Source organism: Schistocerca piceifrons, chromosome 9 (genome assembly GCF_021461385.2).
Source record: "Schistocerca piceifrons isolate TAMUIC-IGC-003096 chromosome 9, iqSchPice1.1, whole genome shotgun sequence".
In the NCBI taxonomy this organism is placed as follows: Eukaryota; Metazoa; Arthropoda; class Insecta; order Orthoptera; family Acrididae; genus Schistocerca; species Schistocerca piceifrons.
In genome coordinates this window covers 53,904,990-53,926,117 of record NC_060146.1, presented here as the reverse complement: position 1 = coordinate 53,926,117, position 21,128 = coordinate 53,904,990, and the positions used below count along the sequence as shown (strand labels likewise).

The following is a 21,128-nucleotide window of genomic DNA, read 5'->3' as shown; positions in this document are numbered from 1 at the left end:
TGGACAGTGTTGGAGGGAGAATGAGATGAGCAGAGAGAGGAGAGGAGGGGGAGATGTATGACGCAGGTGGGCGATATAGAGGAGTAGTGGTAAGGTGGAAAGGATGGGCTGGAGGCAGAGATGGAGTCAGAAAGAAAGAGCAGGAGAGGATAGAGTCAGAGGGAGGAGGATGAGGTTATGGTCAGGTAGAGGGGATGAAAAATGGACAAAGGGGAGGAAGAGATAGAGATACACACAGAGAGAGAGAGAGAGAGAGAGAGAGAGAGAGAGAGAGAGAGAGAGAGAGAGAGAGAGAGAGAGAGAATGGGATGGAGGAGATAGACAGATAGAGGTGGGAGGAAGAAATGTACACAGGGGGAAGAGGTGGACAGAGAGAGAGGGGGAGTGGGTGGTGTGTTCAATGTATGTGTCAAATTCATATGCATGTGAAGCTGCAGAGAAAAGACGAGTACTTTACAAACCTGTTCGTAATATTTCGTTATTTGGTAACTTTCCTGGTGTTGTATTTTCAATATATATGGAATCTTTCAAGACGTTAACACAAGACCGCATGTCTCCCTTGCTGTATTCCAACGTGGTCCTGGCCAGTACGTTCTCCAGATCTTTCACCAATTAAAAACACCCGGTATCGTGTTGCCAAGAGACTGGGAAGTCAACATCCACAAGCCACTATGACTGATGAACTCTGATGCATAGTTGCAGCAATACGGAATAGGCGACCCAGGTCAGTCACTTAAGCTCAGTCTGACTAGATTTCCAGCTGGAGTGGAGCCAATATTGTTGCCAGAGGCGGTAACTCTGTACACTAACTTTAGAAAGAACACCATTTACCGCCAGGACTGTTATGTAACGTATTTATTTAGCATGATCGAGATATCAGCTTATTATGCTACTTTCAAGTTACAGCTCAGTATGGAATACGTCGATCCATACTCGTTCCTTTTGAGGTGATAACTGTCTGTCTTACGACGCGAATCACACTGTTGCCCGTGCTTTCTGATACCTCATTACTGAAGCCACGCATGATAACATAGAAAAATATGAAGGAAACAGAGTACCAATACAGCCATAAGGAATCAGTACACATATGTCCGGGTAGTCACATACCACGAGTACCATGTCTTACGTTTTACGTCTTACCTACTGTTTCCATTTTTATGCTAAGCAAAATCCAGTATAAACTGGTATCTTACAGAAGTCATGTAGAATATGCCATTACTAAGATAATGCATAAGTGAAGATAACTAGAGGATAAAGATACCAACCATAGAAGAACAGCTCAGACATAAAAAATTAAAAATACTTTCCCAATACACTTATTACACGGTGTATGGAAATATATGGCTTAAAGTAGTACAGTGTTAAGAGGAAGTTAAAGAGAGACATGGTCATTAAATACGTATAGATGGAGTGACATTCTAGAATCGAACACAATTGTAAGGGAGGCCAAGTGACAGGATCCTCCAGAATTTCTGCAAAATGTGATGAAGTACAGATACAAAGTTTATATAACGATCAGTGCTCAACTGTTTTTGGCAGGTCCATAATTAGGCTGCTACAGAATACATACATGCATTTTAGTTTGTTGTTCTAATTGTGAGTTACATTATCTGCTCTGGATACAGCTCTTAACGCTATTGATATTCGAACACTTACCCGCCAGGTTAGCCGAGAGCGCTAATGAGCTGCCTCTTGGCCTCGGGTAGGCGCGCCGGTCCTGGATCAAATCTGCCCAGCGGATTAACCTCGATGGCCGGTGTGCCGGCCAGCCTGGATGTGGTTTTTAGGCGGTTTTCCACATCTCCTAGGTGAATACTGGGCTGGTCCCCACATCCCGCCTCAGTTACACTGCTCGCAGACATTTGAACACTTTCGTACTATTCCATGGATTACACTAGTCGCAGACAGATGGGGTACACTACTTCTGTCCCGAGGGGGGGGGGGGGGGGGTACCGAGGTAGTGGCAGGAAGGGCATCCGGCCACCCCTTCCACTAACATTGCCAAATACGATTAACTGTGCCGACCCTGCCTCACTGTGGGAAAAGGCAAAAGCGAAAGAAAGATTCGAACACTCAGTGTTTGTTAAAAGAATTTGTTCTGTGGCATATATAGTCAAGTTTTTGGGACAAATGTTGCATGGGACAACGGGGACCACAGTATGACGTTGGTTTTTTGTTGCTGGGTTGGCTCGCGTCAGAATTATGAAGGTCAACTTTGTTTTTTAAACGAGATGCTATAGTTTGGAACTTGTTTTCTGATAGCGGCTATCGATACGAATCCAATGATGTACAACAGTAAGGGCTTTGAAGGTCAACGAAGGTAAAAAAGGTAGCATGAACGTCCATTTACAGAAGGTGTTCGAAGTGTTGACCATTGGTATCAATGCAGTGCTGGAATCTTCTTATCATGGACTGAGTGATATTCTTTATCACTTCGGCACTTATCGAAGCACATTGTCTGAGAATTCTCTCTCGTATGTCTTCAGGTGTAGTTGGAATGTCTTTATTCGAGTGGTTGCTCTTTGTATTCGGTATTCTTGTCACTACTATGCCGTAAACACGTTTATACATTATCTATATGATGCCTTTCTTGTCGGTTTCTAATAGACTGTAATTTTTTTTCCCACTTGAATCCGACTGACTAATTTTTTTTCAATAAACGTGTCAGTAGTTGCAATCCTAAGTTTCCATTTTCGTACTATGTAAGGTGTTTTTGCTTCAGTTTCGTAAATACTACAGTGTATGGCGCTTGCCATTTACATTTTATTTTTGAGATTGTAGTCACATTTGCGATTGACGCTGCAATTATGATGACGCAGGCTCCAGATGATGGTTTGTAACCGAAACCTGTAGTACAATAATTTATTTACTAGCCTAGTGGATAATGCAGTGTAGTGCAGGGGCACGGAGTAGGGGACATTGGGCTCACCTGCTGGTGCTGGGCGGCGGCGCGGTCGCGGCGGAACTTGGAGAAGATCTTGCGCACCAGGTGGTCCTGGCTCTGGTCCAGCTGCGGCTCGTTCTTCCGCCGCTCGGCCAGCTCCTTCTCGCGGCGCACGTCCGCCACCTTCCGGAAGATCAGCTGCAACAGCCAGCCACACAGTGCCAGAGCCAGCACGCGTCTGGGAACTACAGCTATGGTGGGTGACAGGGACGCCTAACGAAGCTGAAGAAGGGGAGCGGAAGTGTCAACAGGCTCCAGAAGCGGCGAAGAAAGTAGAGGTCAAAGGGAAACGGAAAAAGGAAGAGTAAGTCTTTAAATGTCCTGTAGCCGATAGGGTCATTAGAAATGAATAATGAACTCAGTTTGGGAAACGATGGGGGCAGGAAGTTGGCTGTGGCCTTTCACAGGAACCAGCCAGTACATCAGGAATTTATGGAAGACGTAAATCTAGACGTCCAAATACAAGAACAATGTTGTAGCACTGCGCTACCTCGCTTGGAGGAGTGGGAGGGGACGAGAGAGGAGGGGGGCCATTAGGAGGCATATAAAGAGGAACAACAAGAGACGTGAAAAGGTTACACAAGAAGTAAGAGAAGAAGTGAAAAGGAATAGAAGGAAGAAGGTGAGGAATGATGGAAAGAGGGCATAACATTTGGTGTGAGAGGAAAGAAAATGAGAAGGCACAGGATAGAAATTGTGAGACAACAACAAACAAAATAGGAATGAAACAGAAAGAAAATGGGTAGGAAAACAAAGTTATGGGAAAGAGGCATGAAGAAAATGAAAAGGAAAAAGGAAGAATATCAGACAGGAGGGGACAGGAAATGGGAAAAGAATGGAAGAAAATGGGTAGGAAGAGGAAGACAAGGGGAAGAGAGACAGAATAAGGAAAGGAGACAGATTAAGAGATTAGGAAAGGATAGGGAAGAAAATCAACCGTTCCCTTTTACGGGAATCATCTCAGCATTCGCAACAAAGGGAAATCACGGGAAATCTCCATCTGGGTGGAAATTTGAATCACTGTGTTGCTGAACAGCAGACAACAGTTGTACCACTGCGTCGAGTTGCTCAGTGGCAGGGAAGACGGCAGAGGACCAGGAGGAGGAATGTAAATAGAAGCAAAAGAAATGTTGAAAGAAAACATGGAAAGTAACAGAAAAGGTGAAAGGAGTGGTAGGAATAGGGAAGGAAAATGGCAGCAACAGATACAGTCAAGGTAGCTTTTAGACTGTCGGGGTGTTTTTGTACCACTTACCACATTTTGTTTCAAATGGCTGCTGCTACACCTAACTGAATTATTTTGTAGTAAAGGTAACATTTTTATCCTCTCTGTGTTTTCTAGTTACTATTTCAGTTGCGCTTCCAACTGTCCACAAGTTCTTCGGCTTGTGATTATTCTTTAATAGGGTTGACTCTGAAGAGAACTTCTGATGACATTGACTTAAACTGATCAGTGTCAGGTCGATACGAATATCTTGATATTTCAAAGTAAAACTGCAGTACCTAATACTGTCTGTTTTTACCTCTTGTTAACACCTGAATGCCTTAAGACGCGATTCGAATTTACGCAGAGCATTAGTTATAGGATAAATTATTTGTTTTTTTAAGACTGGTCTAAAGTTATCTTGAATGTCAATATAACTTCAGACCAGTATTAAAACTGAATTTTCAGTTTAATAGGGTATAATCAGCATACGTTTTGACTTTCCCACGCATTCAGTAACTACAAATGTAAAATATTAAAATTTCGGTTGCGATGTGTAATTTATTTTTGTCCAGTATATTTAAAAAATGTAAAAAGTTGTACAATGTTACCCCGTATGACGTAAGGAACCTGCAAGGAGGAACAAAGAAAATGAGTACGAAGATGAGAGAAAACGGTATTTTATTTAATGTGAACGCAAAAATAAAATTGTAATGTAAAGAAATAAGTAAGTACATAAATACTTACTGAGAAATTTTGGAAATGGGAAGAAGCTGGAACTTCAGCGATTTTTTCTAATATAAGAATGAAACCTATCAATTTAAATCGCCGTTCATTGCCATTGTACTGGCGGAAACCGCTACCGGGAAAAGTAACGACCATTGGACCAACATGCCGAAACAAAATAATACAAAAATGGGTCACAGAAGCGGATGACACAATGTTAGCAACATTATGTCTTAAACATTAAACAACTTAAGTAAGTTATAAACGCCTTTATAACATCTACATCTATACACACATTCCACCACGCACGGTGCGTTTCATGGCAGATGGTGCCGTGTACCATTACTGGTTATTTCCTTCCCTGTTCCACTCGGAAATAGGGCGAGGGAAAAACGACTGTCTACAAGCAATCGTATGAGCCCCAATTTTTCCTACGTTCGTAGTTCTTACGCGAAATGTATATTGGCGGCAATAGGATCGTTCTGCAGTCGGTCTCAAATGCCGGTTCTCTGAATTTCCTCAACAGTGTGTCGTGAAAAGAGCTTTTCCTTCACTCCAGGGATTCCCATTTCAGTTGCCAAAGCATTTCCCTAATACCTGCGTGCTAATCGAACCTACCGGTAACAAATCTAGTGGCATGCCTCTGAATTGCTTAGATGTCCTCTTTTAATCCGACATGGTGGGGATCCCTAACACTTGAGCAGTATTAAAAAATGGGTCGCACTAGCGTTCTATACACCGTCTCCCTGTTAGATGATCTACACTTCTCAAAATTCTTTCAATGAAATGAAGTAATTCGTCTTCCCCATTACCAGCCTAAAGTGATCAATCCATTACCTAGCGTTCAATGACTAATCAGCAATTGGTAACGGAATATCAGACCAGCTGTGTGGCTGGATTGAAGACTTTTTAACAAACAGAACACAGCATGTTGTTCTCAATGGAGAGACGTCTACAGACGTTACAGTAACCTCTGGCGTGCCACAGGGGAGTGTTATGGGACCATTGCTTTTCACAATATATATAAATGACCTAGTAGATAGTGTCGGAAGTCCCATGCGGCTTTTCGCAGATGATGCTGTAGTATACAGAGAAGTTCCAGCTTTAGAAAATTTTAGCGAAATGCAGGAAGATCTGCAGCGGATAGGCACTTGGTGCAGGGAGTGGCAACTGACCCCTAACATAGACAAATGTAATGTATTGCGAATACATAGAAAGAAGGATCCTTTATTGTATGATTATATGATAGCGGAACAAACGCTGGTAGCAGTTATTTCTGTAAAATATGTGGGAGTATGCGTGCGGAACGATTTGAAGTGGAATGATCATATAAAATTAATTGTTGGTAAGGCGGGTACCAGGTTGAGATTCATTGGGAGAGTCCTTAGAAAATGTAGTCCATCAACAATGGAGGCGGCTTACAAAACACTCGTTCGACCTATACTTGAGTATTGCTCAACAGTGTGGGATCCCTATCAGATCGGGTTGACGGAGGAGTTAGAGAAGACGCAAAGAAGAGCGGCGCGTTTCGTCACAGGGTTATTTGGTAACCGTCAGAGCGTTACGGAGATGTTTAGCAAACTCAAGTGGCAGACTCTGCAAGAGAGGCGCTCTGCATCGCGGTGTAGATTGCTCGCCAGGTTTCGAGAGGGTGCGTTTCTGGATGAGGTATCGAATATATTGCTTCCCCCTACTTATACCTCCCGAGGAGATCACGAATGTAAAATTAGAGAGATTAGAGCGCGCACGAAGCCTTTCAGACAGTCGTTCTTCCCGCGAACCATACGCGACTGGAACAGGAAAGGGAGGTAATGACAGTGGCACGTAAAGTGCCCTCCGCCACACACCGTTGGGTGGCTTGCGGAGTATAAATGTAGATGTAGATGTAGATACCTTACGTTAGAGTTAGTTACGTTTCAATAGATTGCATTCACGATGCCACACTGAAGACTGTTAACAAAGGCCCGAGCATACGGAATAGTTTCGGTGAGTGGCTAAAAGACTTCTTAAGTAACAGAACCCAGTAAGTTGTCCTCGACAACGAGTGTTCATCATCAGAGACAAGGGTATCGTCAGGCGTGCCATAGGGAAATGTGTTTTCTATATACATGAATAATCTGGCGTACAGGGTGGGCAGCATTTGCGGTTTTTTGCTGGTGGCGCTGTAGTGTACGAGAAAGTGTCATCGTTGTGTGACTACAGGACGACACGAGATGATTTAGACAGTATTTCAATGCGCTGTGATAAATGGCAGGTGGCTCTAAATGTAGATAAAATGTAAGTTAATGCAGCTGAGAAGGAAAAACAAACGTGTAATGTTCGAATACAGCGTTAGTAGTGTCCTTCCTGACACAGCCGCGTCGGATGGATATGTGAGCGTAATGCTGCAAAGCGATATAGAATGGAACGAGCACGTGTGCACGGTAGTAGGGAAGGCAAATGGCCGACTCGGTTTATTGGCAGGAATTCAGGAAAAAACGCGACAAACGAGACCGCTTATAGAATGATTGTGGGGCCGGCCGGAGTGGCCGTGCGGTTCTAGGCGCTACAGTCTGGAGCCGAGCGACCGCTACGGTCGCAGGTACGAATCCTGCCTCGGGCATGGATGTGTGTGATGTCCTTAGGTTAGTTAGGTTTAATTATTTCTAAGTTCAAGGCGACTGATGACCTCAGAAGTTAAGTGCCATAGTGCTCAGAGCCATTTGAACCATTTAATAGCATGATCGGTTTTAGCAGTCTTACCAGTTGTTCTGTAATTTCAAGGCCTACCAGTGATACGGCAGGATGTTTCCCAATCGCTAAATCACCCTCTTCACTACTTTGCAAGTACCATGTACTAGACTGCAAATGCAGATAGGTGACCGTGCAGTATATCCATTCTCTCACATACACCTAAGTATATCAGACAGCGTCCTGTACCGATGCACTTAGGTTACCTACATATTTCCAGCACATCGATTATGGTGCACTATGTACGATTACAACTGGACATCTTTGCATGTATGGATGGGAGTCACAGCGTATTCTCGCATTCGTAGGATAAATCTGGAGATTGACAGGTCCCCCCACATTGTCCTTGATCAGTCCTCCCTGCAACACAGTTGCCAATTTAATCTGCAATTAACTAGAAGTATTAGGGTACTATGACCGCTACAATCCATGCCTTGTGAAGGAACAGAGTGAGCAGTCTCTGTAACTGCTCTTCAGCGAAGATTGTTCTGCACCATTCTTACTCGTGGCACACATCTAAGTGCACGAGATCTCTCCAGATGCATTCATGTCCACTTCAGTCCGGAACCGCGCTGCTGCTACGGTCGCAGGTTAGAATCCTGCCTCGGGCATGAATGTGTGTGATGTCCTTCGGTTAGTTAGGTTTAATTAGTTCTACGTTTAGGGGACTGATGACCTCAGATGTTACGTCCCACAGTGCTTAGAGCCATTTGAACCAGCATGTGTGTTAAGGAGGAGAGTGTTGCTGTGATCTAACAGATGGTTAACAAGAAATAAGCGGTTTATATATCATGGAGTTGCAGATGGATGGAGTCTGAAACAATTCACGTAAATCAACAATACTATCAATTCAGAAGTCTTATTCGAGTGTGTGGAGTCAGCACCAAAAAAGCATCAGCACGTGAGAACTGATCAGAGAGATTAAACACACACTCCTATGGCTATACGTTCCTGTTCCTAAAAATTGTTAAAGCTATTTGGTTTTCAAAGTATTAGTCATGTGGAATGAAATGTTCTTAACACTCTAATGCTTGTGGGATCCATTCTTTAGTGCTGCTCGATTGTTTGGGATCCGCACAAGGTCGGATTAAAGAAAGACATCCACACAATTCAGAGGCTGGCTGCTAGATTTTTTACCAGTAGGTTCGAACAGCACGCCAGTATTACCGAGATGCTTCAGAAACATATGAGAATCACTGGAGGTAAATGGTTCAAATGGCTCTGAGCCCTATGGGACTCGACTTCTGAGGTCATTAGTCCCCTAGAACTTAGAACTTGTTAAACCTAACTAACCTAAGAACATCACACACATCCATGCCCGAGGCAGGATTCGAACCTGCGACCGTAGCGGTCTCGCGGTCTCCAGACTGCAGCGCCTAGAACCGCACGGCCACTTCGGCCGGCATACTGGAGGTAAGGCGACGTTCTTTTCGAGGAGCACTGCTGAGAAAATTTAAAGAACAAGCATGTGAGGCTGGCTGTAGAACGAGTCCACTGCCGCCAACGTACACTTCGCGTAAGGATCACGAAGATAAAATGCGAGATACACAGGACATAAAATCCCGTCTGACACCTGCGATCATTTCTATCTTTATAATTTGCAACCAATGCTTTTCAATCGCAATAAAGTGATGAGATGTTCAATCGACTCTTTTATTACAACATGTTACGCGTTTCGGGATTACACCCATCTTCAGACATCACAAACTTCAACTCCTTCCTAACCAACCAGGCGTACAGACTTGACAAGTCAAAGAAACTGTCCAATGTTATTCGACACGTTCTTTGAGGTGTCAAGGGTGTACGCCTGGTTGGTTAGGAAGGAGTTGGTGATGTCTGAAGATGGGTGTAATCCCGAAACGCGGTACATGTCCTAATAAAAGAGTCGATTGAACATCTCATGTCTTTATTGCGATTGTACAGCATTGGTTGCCAATTATAAAGATTGGAGGCATACAGACAGTCCTTTTTCCCTCGGTCTACTTGCGAGAGGAACCGGAAAGCAAATAACTAGTAGTCGTACACGGTAGCCTCCACCAGACACTATACAATGGATTACGGTGCACGTATGTTCGAGGAACACTGTGCAGGGCACTTAAGCGTGAACTGCAGAAGCGACATGTAGATGTAGAAATTATGATGTGGAATGTTTCTACTGAACAGACAAAGAAGAGATATTTAAAAACAGATGAATATCTCTGTATGGCTATATACTGTACATTTACAGCCGGCCGCGGTGGTCTAGCGGTTGTAGGCGCTCAGTCCGGAACCGCGCGACTGCTACGGTCGCACGTTCGAATCCTGCCTCGGGCATGGATGTGTGTGATGTCCTTATGTTAGTTAGGTTTCAGTAGTTCTAAGTTCTAGGGGACTGATGACCACAGATGTTAAGTCCCATAGTGCTCAGAGCCATTTGAACCATTTTTTTTTTTTGTACATTTACAGGTTTTTTTCTGTATAAATGGCTATTTCAGTTTTTATAGAAGGAATTATTATAAAGAAACGTCTTTAATCTGCTTTTGCAAACCATTCTACTACATTTTAGACATTTTATTTCCGTGATTAGATCGTCAAACACTGTTATAGCTGCACAAGTCAGCTCTTCTCGTAACAAAAATTCAATGAACCTTTACCCTTCTAGTGTTGTATTTGTAAATGTCTCTGTTATTCCTAAACTCAGTTGGGCTGTTGCTAACAAATTTCATAAGAGAATGAATGCGTTGTGAATCTGTCGTTAATACTCCCAATTGCTTAAGGAGATGACAGTTACATGTATGTGAAACCCACTCACAATTCTAATTACTTTCTTCGATGCAATGACTACCTCTTTGTCTAATTGAGAAGGTATACTAGAACGTTACGCCGTAAGAGATCAGTGAATGACAATAAGGAAAATGTATTAAATTATTGACTTGTAAATCACCAACGTTGGCAGCTACTCTTACGGCAGCCAAAACTTTTGACAAGGTCTAGTTTATGGATTCTCACCAACATGCACACCTAGCCTGTTTATTATTTGTTGTTGGTATACATGGTTAACAGTAGGTGGGACGTTGTTGATAGTACAAAAATAGATTAGCTGTGTTTTTTCAGAGTTCGAAACTACACCCTTTGTACAAAAGGCAGTCACTGACCTCCACAAAAACTTCAGACTTCTGTGGAGGCTACCTTGTTTGGCTTCACGATAGTGTTTGTATCATCTGCAAATTACGTCAATTCTACCAACTGAAACAAATAAAAGTTTGCAGCGGTTCCACGCACTGGCCTTCTTCATCTTTGTGTAAAGTGTATGTTATGTTTCTTACTGGGGTTATTTTATGCTTGGCGTTTACTGTTCTCAGCAGTATGTCTCCTGATATTATTACCCATTGTTGTATTATTGGATTTTAGACTTGCACTAGGCAGGCAAACAAGTCCAGATGTGGCTTCCCAGTAAAAAATACCATACGATCATTTCCGTGGTACCCATAGGGAAACTTATACTTTCTTTTAAACAACCTATATTTGGGTTGTCCTTTCTCATTTGCTTCAACCCGTGTGGTTCATCGTGTAACAAGCGGGTAAGCATGTGAGCCGTGACTCACCCGATGCCTGAGGTTGTAGGTGAGCACGAGGTTGCGGGCGAAGGAGTTGGCGAACGCCTGGTAGAAGTCGAGCACCTCCAGCAGCTTGTCGCGCTTGATGGTGTGCAGGTCGCAGTACGTGAGCGCCCGCACGTTGGCCGCCGACTGCCCCACTGCGCTGTCCTTCCAGAAGGAGTCGCCGAACACGTCGCCCTTGCCTGTCGCCCACCAACCAAATACATGAACAACTAGACAGTCAACATACAACTTTATTTAGACAGAACTTTTCTATCTTGCAAGTTACATGACGCCTTTAATTATACACACATAAAAAAAGTTTTTATCACCCCGGTTCCCAGAACTCCTGAAGTTAGACATTAACTGTGCATATTGTACCACAGACACAGTCCCTCTGACTGTTCAGAAATGTCTCTAAACTCGCCCAAAGATGTAAACAACCATGCATGAGCAGCGCCTATTAAACGGAGGGGGTCTGACAGCCGATCAGATGCAGTCATTCCACCAGGAAGGAAGTACACGGCTTGTGTTGTCTGTAGTTCAACCATACCTAGACGGCCAATACTGCGGTTCGACCGCGTCCGCATTGTTACTTTGTGCCAGGAAGGGCTCTCAACAAGGGAAGTGTCCAGGCGTCTAGTAGTGAACCAAAGCGATGTTGTTCTGACATGGAGGAGACACAGAGGGACAGGAACTGTCGATGACATGCCTCGCTCAGACCACCCTTTGCATGCTGCACAACTTCACTCCCGACGTCCATGGCGAGGTCCATCTTTGCAACCACGACACCATGCAGCGCGGTGCAGATGCCCAACAACATGCCGAATGGATTGCTCACGATTGTCATCACGTTCTCTTCATCGATGAGTGTCGCATATGTCTTCAACCAGACCGTCGGGGACTTGTTTTGTGGCAACCCGGTCAGGCTGAACGCCTTAGACACACTGTCCAGCGAGTGCGGCAAGGTGGAGGTTGCCTGCTGTTTTTTGGTGGCATTATGTGGGGCCGACGTACGCCACTGGTGGTCATGGAAGGCGCCGTAACGGCTGTACGATACGTGAATGCCATCCTCCGACCGATAGTGCAACCATATCGGCAGCATGTTGGCAAGGCATTCGTCTTCATAGACGACAGTTCGCGCCCCCATCGTGCACATATTGTGAATGACTTCCTTCAGGGTAGAGACATCGCTTGACTAGAGTAGCCAGCATGTTCTCCAGACATGAACGCTATTGAACATAACTGGAATAGATGGAAAAGGGCTCTTTATGGACGACGTGACCCACTAACCTCTCTGTGGAACCTACGCCGAATGGCCATTGAGGAGTGGGACAATGTGGACCAACAGTCCCTTGATGAACTTCTGGATAGTATGCCACGACGAATACAGGCCTGCATCAATGCAAGAGGACGTGCTACTGGGTATCAGAGGTACGGTTGTGTATAGAAATCTTGACCACCACCTGTGAAGGTGTCGCTGTATGGTGGTACAACATGCCACGTGGATTTCATGAGCAATAAAAAGGATGGAAATGATATTTATGTTGATCTCTATTGCAATATTCTGCACAGGTTCCGGAACTCTTTGAACTGAGGTGATGCAAAACTGTTTTTGATGTGGGTAGATAATGTATTACATACTAGGAGATGAGAGGCAATGCTTATATTTGTATAGCATAAGTTCAGAAAGAATATACAATGTACGTTATACTGTAGAGAAACTGGAAGAAATTTCAAAACGCAATATATGGAACACAAGGAATTAAAACGAAAAAAGGAACATCGGAAGCATATTCGTAGCTCACTTTGTACAAGATAGTCACAAGGTATACGGAATCAAAAACAACCGGGTAATACTTCATACAATGACGAACGCCTGCTTTATGGACGTTTATGAAGAGAAAGAAATTCACACTCACATGAAGAAAGGGCAAGAGAGAGACCCTTAACGAGCACCTATTTCTTGGATATCCGTCGCCTAGTTGATGACAACTTCATTTAAAGGTATTCCGCAGGCTGGCAGATCACACGGCGGCCAGTCGGTATCGTTGGGCCTTCATAGCCTGTTTGGGAGGAGCTTAGTTTAGTTTAATAGTGTTGTCGAATTGAAATGTAAAATAGTTTTAAGAAACAATAATAACAAAAGGAGTTGAAATGGTGGCCGAAATTTTAAAGTAAGGCTAAATTGCTGCGTATGGAGTGGTGCCTAGGACTGTTGATGTATTAAAAATATTGGAAATCTGGTATATCGATATTTAAGAATTATCGTTATTGATATTTCAATATATTGAAAAAAAGCACCGATATATCGGCGGAAAAAATAGCGACCTGGTTATAAAAACACAGGTTGCACATTGTAAATATCGTGCTGGTTTTAGATGTGAATATTTAAGTACTGATTTATTGTTAGACAAGCTAGCAGTCTGCCTATACCCTTAGAGAAGGGATTGAATGGAAAACAATTCACGTTGACGCTTGGCGATAACCCCTTGCTAACAATGGTTAACTGCATGTCAGTGGCGCAATAAATAGTGTAATGCTGTCCGTCGTTGGGTTTCGTCACATATCGGATTTGTCCGGAACACTTCATGTCGACTTCCCTGTTTTTACCATTTCTGCAAACGCCAGCGACCTAGCAGTTGTAGTGTCTGTATTGCATGGTGAAGTTAAAAGCTGCAATTTCTGTCGGTACCGCCGAGCGCCGATGACGTCAGAATTTCCCCTCACACTTCTTCGCCCACCGCCCGTCTTTTAGATTTTGTCGTCATTTTCAGCAACTGTTTTTGAAGAATGTAGATGTGAAGAAATAGCAAACTAGATGCGTTAAAAATTGTTTTTCGTCGCAACTGGTGTGATGTTTCTTCACATCGGAAATCTTGTTATTCCACTGACACTATTTAATTAAATACAATATTAGTGGCTTTGTTTGAGTGAATTAAGTGAGTCAATGTTGATGTCAACTGAAGTTGTCGCTACACGCAAAGATTTTTCCAGAAGAACATCAATAATTCGTGTTCTCGTTTGTGATTTGATGTAATTCATCTGACTAAAAAGCTGTTCATATACGTGTTTCCAAATAATGAAATCATTATTAAAGCATGTTTGTAAAACACTGGATATTTCTTGTAATATGTTTCGTAGCACTCTTCCAAACCAATACGATTAAGAAACTTCCTGCCAGATTAAAACTGTGTGCCCGACCGACACTCGAACTCGGGACCTTTGCCTTTCGCGGGCAAGTGCTCTACCATCTGAGCTACCAAAGCACGACTCACGCCCCGTACTCACAGCTTTACTTCTGCCAGTATCTCGTCTCCTACCTTCCAAACTTTACAGAAGCTTCTGTAAAGTGAGTACGGGGCGTGAGTCGTGCTTCGGTAGCTCAGATGGTAGAGCACTTGCCCGCGAAAGGCAAAGGTCCCGAGTTCGAGTCTCGGTCGGGCACACAGTTTTAATCTGCCAGGAAGTTTCATATCAGCGCACACTCCGCTGCAGAGTGAAAATCTCATTCCCAATATGATTAAATTTCTCTTTTAACTGTGCATCACATTGCATTTCGCAGCATTCCATGTCCCGGTTGTGAACGTATGACTGGAGAATGGCGCAGCGAATACAGAGAAAACAGACGACGTTTGTTAAAATCTTGAAATCGGTTTTCCAATGCGTATTTCAAATCAGATATCAAAGAACGGTATTTAATCGCACCGCCTGGGCGACTTCCGGTCGCTTTGATAGTGTAGGAAAATGTGTGGAGATTTTTGTTCGTAATTGTTGTTCCCAAACCTCAAGTTTCATTTGGCAGGGGGAAATAAAATCATGCATGGCATTAATCAGCTGATCTTTTTCTAGGAGTCGAGAATTAACATCATTTAGGTGGATAATTATATCGACCAAAAACGCAAAGTCGGAAAGCCATTCTTTATCTTCGAACTCCCTCAGTCTCTTTGACTTGCTTTCAAAGAATGATTGCATTTCTTGCTTCAAATCACCCTTTTCAACATTTTCGCACGTGTTAGCCATTTTACTTCCGTATTATACGAAATATTATCATGCTCCGAATCCAAACACTTCAGAAATTATTGGAACTTATGGTGATTCAATCCTTTCGTGTTAATAAAGTTCACTGTTTTGACAACTACCTTCACGACATGGTCGATTTTGAGGGACTTGACACACAAATTCTTTTGATGGATAATGCAATGAAAGTTTAGCATCGACGTATTGCCAACTTTGCAGGCGACGTGTTCAATCCACAGAACTACACCTTCGTGTTTCCCAGCCATTGCTGGAGCACCATCCGTTGTTAGCACCAGGGGTGTTAAGTTTTAACGAAAAGCGACTTCATGTCCACATAACTGCTTCCAACAAATCTCGTGACTTCTTGGTATTCTTAAGTGGATACAATGCCACTGATTCTTCTGTTTTATTAAAATGGGAATCAACACCTCAGACATAAATCGCAACTTGGATGGTATCCGCCATATCCGTGAATTCATCCAAAGATGACATTTTTGAGAAATCATTTTTCTTTTATGCACACACAGTTTCAACGACGGTCTCTAAGCATTCCTTAACCATTTTTTGCGAGTATCAGAGCTACTGCAGAACTCGCTTTGGCATGGCATATTGACTCTGAATTCGCTCTTGCAAATAACTGCTGTTGAGCATAAAGTATGCTTTTTAAGTAATTTACGTGGCCTTGTCAAAACTGTCCCTAGTGCTTATCAAACATAACTGCATGTTTAGTCTGGTAGTGCCGTTTGATGTTATGTTCTTTTGGAACAGAGACAGGTTTATTGCTTATCAGACCTATTGGTTTTGTATTCTATTCCACAAAAAAATTGTTTACAGTCCAGATACCTACGGATTATGGCTCGGAGGATCCCTGACAGCAACGCCTCCATGTTGAACAATGCTTTTCGTGCCGCCACAGGACGTCGTGGTACGACTGTGCGCAACAGTCCATGGCGAGGTCCGTCTTTGCAACCACCAAAATGCAGCGCGGTACCCTGGGCCCAACAACAAGTCGAATGGACCCCTCAGGATTGGCATCTCTTAACCAGTCAACGTCGCATATGCCTTCAAGCAGATGATCGTCGGAGATGCGTTTGAAGGCAAACCAGTCAGGTTGAACGCCTTAGACACGCTGTCCAGCGAGTGCAGCAGAGTGGAGGTTCCCTGCTGTTTTGGGGTGGCATTATGTGGGACCGACGTACGCCGCTGGTGGTCAGGGAAGGCGTCGTAACGGCTGTACGATACGTTAATGCCATCCTCCGACCGATAGTGCAACCATATCGGCAGCATATTGGCGAGGCATTCGTCTTCATGGACGACAATTCGGGCGCCCATCGTGCACATCTTGTGGATGACTTCCTTCAGGATAACGACATCGCTCGACTAGAGTGGAGAGCGCGTTCTCCAAACATGAACAATATCGAAAATTCCTGGGATGGATTGAAAAGGGCTGTTCATGGACTCTGAGGGACCTATGCCGAATCACCGTTGAGGCGTGGGACTATCTTGATGAACTTGTGGGTAGTATGCCACGACGAATACAGGCCTGCATCAGTGCGAGAGGACGAGCTACCGGGTATTAGAAGTACCGGTGAGTACAGCAATCTGGACCACCACCTATGAAGGTTTCGCTGTATGGTGGTACAACATTCAATGTGTGGTTTTCACGAGCAATAAAAAGGGCGGAAAATAAGTTTATCCCTATTCCAATTATCTGTACAGGTTCCCGAACTCTTTGAAACGAGGTGATGCAAAACTTGTTTTGATGTGTGTAGTTGACGCTATACCAAGTTCACGTCTTGAACCGAAACAGACCCTTTTCTGCGATAAGTGGAAAACTGAGAAACAGACCACTCATTAATCGGAGTTATATATATATATATATATATATATATATATATATATATATATATATATATATATGTGGCAGTTGGTCATCCTACCACAGAGTCACACAGACCTTCAAAACAGAAATTGCTTTACTGTGTTCAACGATTTCGGGAATATATATATATATATATATATATATATTCCCGAAATCGTTGAACACAGTAAAGCAATTTCTGTTTTGAAGGTCTGTGTGACTCTGTGGTAGGATGACCAACTGCCACATGGGTGGCCTTCGAGTCCTACTTGTCGCAAATGGGCATTTCCGTGAACCGTAGCGTACACGAAGAGGGAGAAAAATTAATTTGAAATGTTTTTCTTTTTTTTTAAGCAACCTTTCTTATAAAGTATTGGTTATGGGGGATGTACGTCTGCAATGAATACTGGATTTATGAGTATGATGTAATTAGAAATAAGAAGACGTGCACTTTTCATATAAGTGATAATTAAATATGTGCTAATTAGCTTGTATTTATGTGACGTAGGTATTGAAGCTGAGCTGACCGGAAAAGAACTAAAAATGTAATGACTGAAGCTAGACTCGAACCAGCAATCCAGCATTTACCATTCTCGAGCACTGTTTTTTTTTTTTCAATGTTTGTGTCTTTATCACTTTACGGAAACGCTTGTAAAGCATGCGACCATGTTTAAAAACAAAATACACTTATGTTTAAAAATACAACCAACCTGTGAATCGAACCCTGCCCCTCCTCGCGGTAGTCTAGCATCGTGCCACAGCGCTACGTTACTCGACGAAGCAATGGTCTTTCTTTTGAGTATTACACGCACTTGGAAAACTCCATTGCCTGTTCTCTCGAGAATTTTTGACAGTAGTATTCAAATGCTTTAGGGCACTGATGTATTAATTCTGAACGTCATTTATCATAAATGTAAAAAATTACGTACGCTTCACTTAACCTAGCAGCCTTACTTTAAAATTTCGGCCACCATTTCAACTCGTTTTGTTATAATTGTTTCTTAAAACTACTTTACATTTCAATTCGATAACACTATTAAACTAAACTAAGCTCCTCCCAAACAGGCTATGAAGGCCCAACGATACCGACTGGCCGCCGTGTCATCCTCAGCTCACAGGCGTCACTGAATGCGGATTGGAGGGGCATGTGGTCAGCACACCGCTCTTCCGGCCGTATGTCAGTTTACGAGACCGAAGCCGTTGCTTGTCAATCAAGTAGCTCCTCAGTTTGCCTCGCAAGGGCTGAGTGCATTCAGATTGCCAACAGCGCTCGGCAGAGCGCATGGTCGCCCATCCAATTGCTAGCCCAGCCCGACAGCGCTTAACTTCGGTGATCTGACGGCAACCGGTGTTACCAGTGCGGCAAGGCCGTTGGAGATAACGCTATTATTTGCTGCAAATAAGAGAGAAAGACAGGTGGATGCAGTTGCACTAGGAAGGTCCCTTTTCTATTTTTGTAATGCAGAATCCTTAATGTCACAGGTGAAAACACATTATTACAATTAATTGTTTATTTATTTTGTACAACTAAAATTCAACGAAGATACTGAGGGAGGAACCATTGCTAATGTCGATTGGTGTAGCTACTCATCATAACTGAATACATACATAAATATATGTCTACTAAAATTAAAGACAAACATCACAGAATTGCAAAAAAGATAAAAGATGGCTTTACTTACTTGAAGTGATGATTAAGGTGTATCACGATCGAATGTGCACCACATATACACGTGAAGGGCCGTAACTCTCTGGCCGGTACTGTTGTGAGTTTGCAGTAAAATTAAGTATGGAATGTCTTGGCTATGTCTGGCACTCGTTCCACTTGCGCAACGCAACAAACGTATCCGTTTGCGCAGTCCGTACTACAGCTCATTGTTAGTTGGATATCGCAAAGGCGTGGTATATCTTCTTCATGATGAGGTGCGGGTTTTTCAAAATAAATTCAGCGTAGTGACATTTTTTGAATAGAAATATAGATTAAAATCTAGCGTTAGATGAATCAATGAACTGATATATTACTAGTGTAACTGGATATGATACGAAAGGCGTTTGATGGAACGTGCCTTTGGGAGTTTTGCGTGACATAAAAGTTAGTTTTCTTTCATATGAAACAGCTCAGTGACCCAAAAATTAGAGCCGCTCGTGCCCAATGCGACGCGCGGGCCGCGGGTTGGCCACCCCTGGTCTAAAAGTTGAATTGTGCGCAGTACTGTAGTGCGCAGTTATGGTAGTCAAGACCAAGTAACACTGCCTACTCATAAAGAGGAGTATCGGGTAAAAATTACTGTCCGCATTTGAACAACACTGCAACAATCCACGCTGAATTGATGTAAGTATGCGGCAATAATACAGCATCATAATTCAGACACATGTGCTACGTGAGTGTTTCTCAGCATGGGGTAATTATCCCGTTAGGTGAAATATGTAATTTTCGTAAGCTTAAAACTAAATGATCCAGCCGGCCGCTGGTGGCCGAGCGGCTCTAGGCGCTTCAGTCTGGAACCGCGCGACCGCTACGGTCGCAGGTCCGAATCCTGCCTCGGGCATGGATGTGTGTGATATCCTTAGGTTATTTAGGTTTAAGTAGTTCTCTAAGTCTAGGGGACTGATGACCTGAGATGTTAAGTCCCATAGTCCTCAAAGCCATTTGAACCGTTTAAATGATTCAATTGTATCTCACTAGCGAAACCAAATTATTTTTAAAAGATCGCTACTGTTATCACTACTTAGTAAGAGTATAATACTGATTACATAAGTTTTCCAATAATTACTATTTTTTTAAAAGCTAGCATTAATACGTGACACGGTGTAGCAGCGGTAGAAGGCACCTGATGATAGCATCACGGCAGCTTGCCGATTTATTGTGCCCATTGGACACTAACACACGGCCTTTCACCCGTGAACTATTTCGTCATGAAGTACGCCGGGATGAACTGAAGAATTACAGGTTAAAATGTTCCCGAAAAGAATTAAGAATACTTTCAACTTGCTACAGACTAATAGCGAAATCGTTCCAGACAAGATTGCGTAAACATACATCCTTTAACTACGCATCAGGGCGGTGCACCTGTTTTAACAGGAATGATCAAATACGCAAGGATCGTATCGAAGCTGATTGAAGAAAACAATTTTTTGAATTTAAACGAAATATGTTTTTCAATGTCGCTTCCAAAAAAATCTTTGTGCTGGAATGCAGTAGCTTACACTAAAAGTGCATGGTGCTCTACGAATTTCTGTTTCAGATGCTTCTGCAAGAAATACCATTCGGAATTATGTTCTAGCACAGTAAATGACGGAAGGGAGTATCAAGTAACATCGTTCCCGAATTCTATTCTGCAACAAAAGTAATACATATTTGAAAAAAGTTTTCTATAATCATTGAATTTATTAATGAAATGGTTACGGCGAAAACGGCTTTTTTGCGTAATTGTTCATGACGTATACTGTTTAGTGATATATTGCATGATGAAACTGAAAAAAATAAGAGGAACACAGGCATATTTGAAGAAAGTTTGCTATAATCATTGAATTTACTAATGTAATTATTACGGCGAAAATGGCTTTTTTGAGTAACTGTTCATGACGTATACTGTTTACGACATACTGCATGATGAAACAGAAAAAAATAAGAAGCACACAGGCTGGATTTGAACTTGTTCCGTCAGTCACGAATCTTGTCCGCTGCGCTACTTTCGCTTGATCGGAACATGGAAATTTGTGGTATCGTCCTATGGGACCAGAATGCTGGTGTCACCGGTCCCTAGGGTTACACACTACTTAATATAACTTAAACAAATTTACGCTAACACACACCCCTATCCGAGGTAGGACTCGAACCACCGACGGGGGGAGTCACGCGAACCGTGGCAAGGCGCCCTAGACTACGCGGCTACCTTGCGCGGCGATCGGAACATGAGTTACGTTACAGGCGTAGGAGGTACGCACAAAACTTCAACATCTATTTTCTCTTAAAATAAGGGCCGTCGCATGAAAAGCCGCTAGTGAGGTATTCAGGACAGGTTCATCTACAACAGGGGTCTCCAAACTTTTTAGTCCGCGGGC

General features: G+C 43.1%; 1 protein-coding gene across 1 annotated transcript in view; it reads right to left on the bottom strand.

The window, feature by feature from the left end:
* The window catches only part of LOC124716698 (potassium voltage-gated channel protein eag-like), a 242,665-nt gene that overhangs the window by 106,345 nt on the left and 115,192 nt on the right, over positions 1-21,128 (bottom strand). Inside the window, exons 5-6 of the mRNA XM_047243239.1 lie at positions 11,189-11,385; positions 2,930-3,082 (exon numbers count right to left, since the gene is read on the bottom strand). Of these exons, the coding sequence (XP_047099195.1) occupies positions 2,930-3,082; positions 11,189-11,385 (350 nt within the window). The remainder of the gene's footprint in view (positions 1-2,929; positions 3,083-11,188; positions 11,386-21,128) is intronic.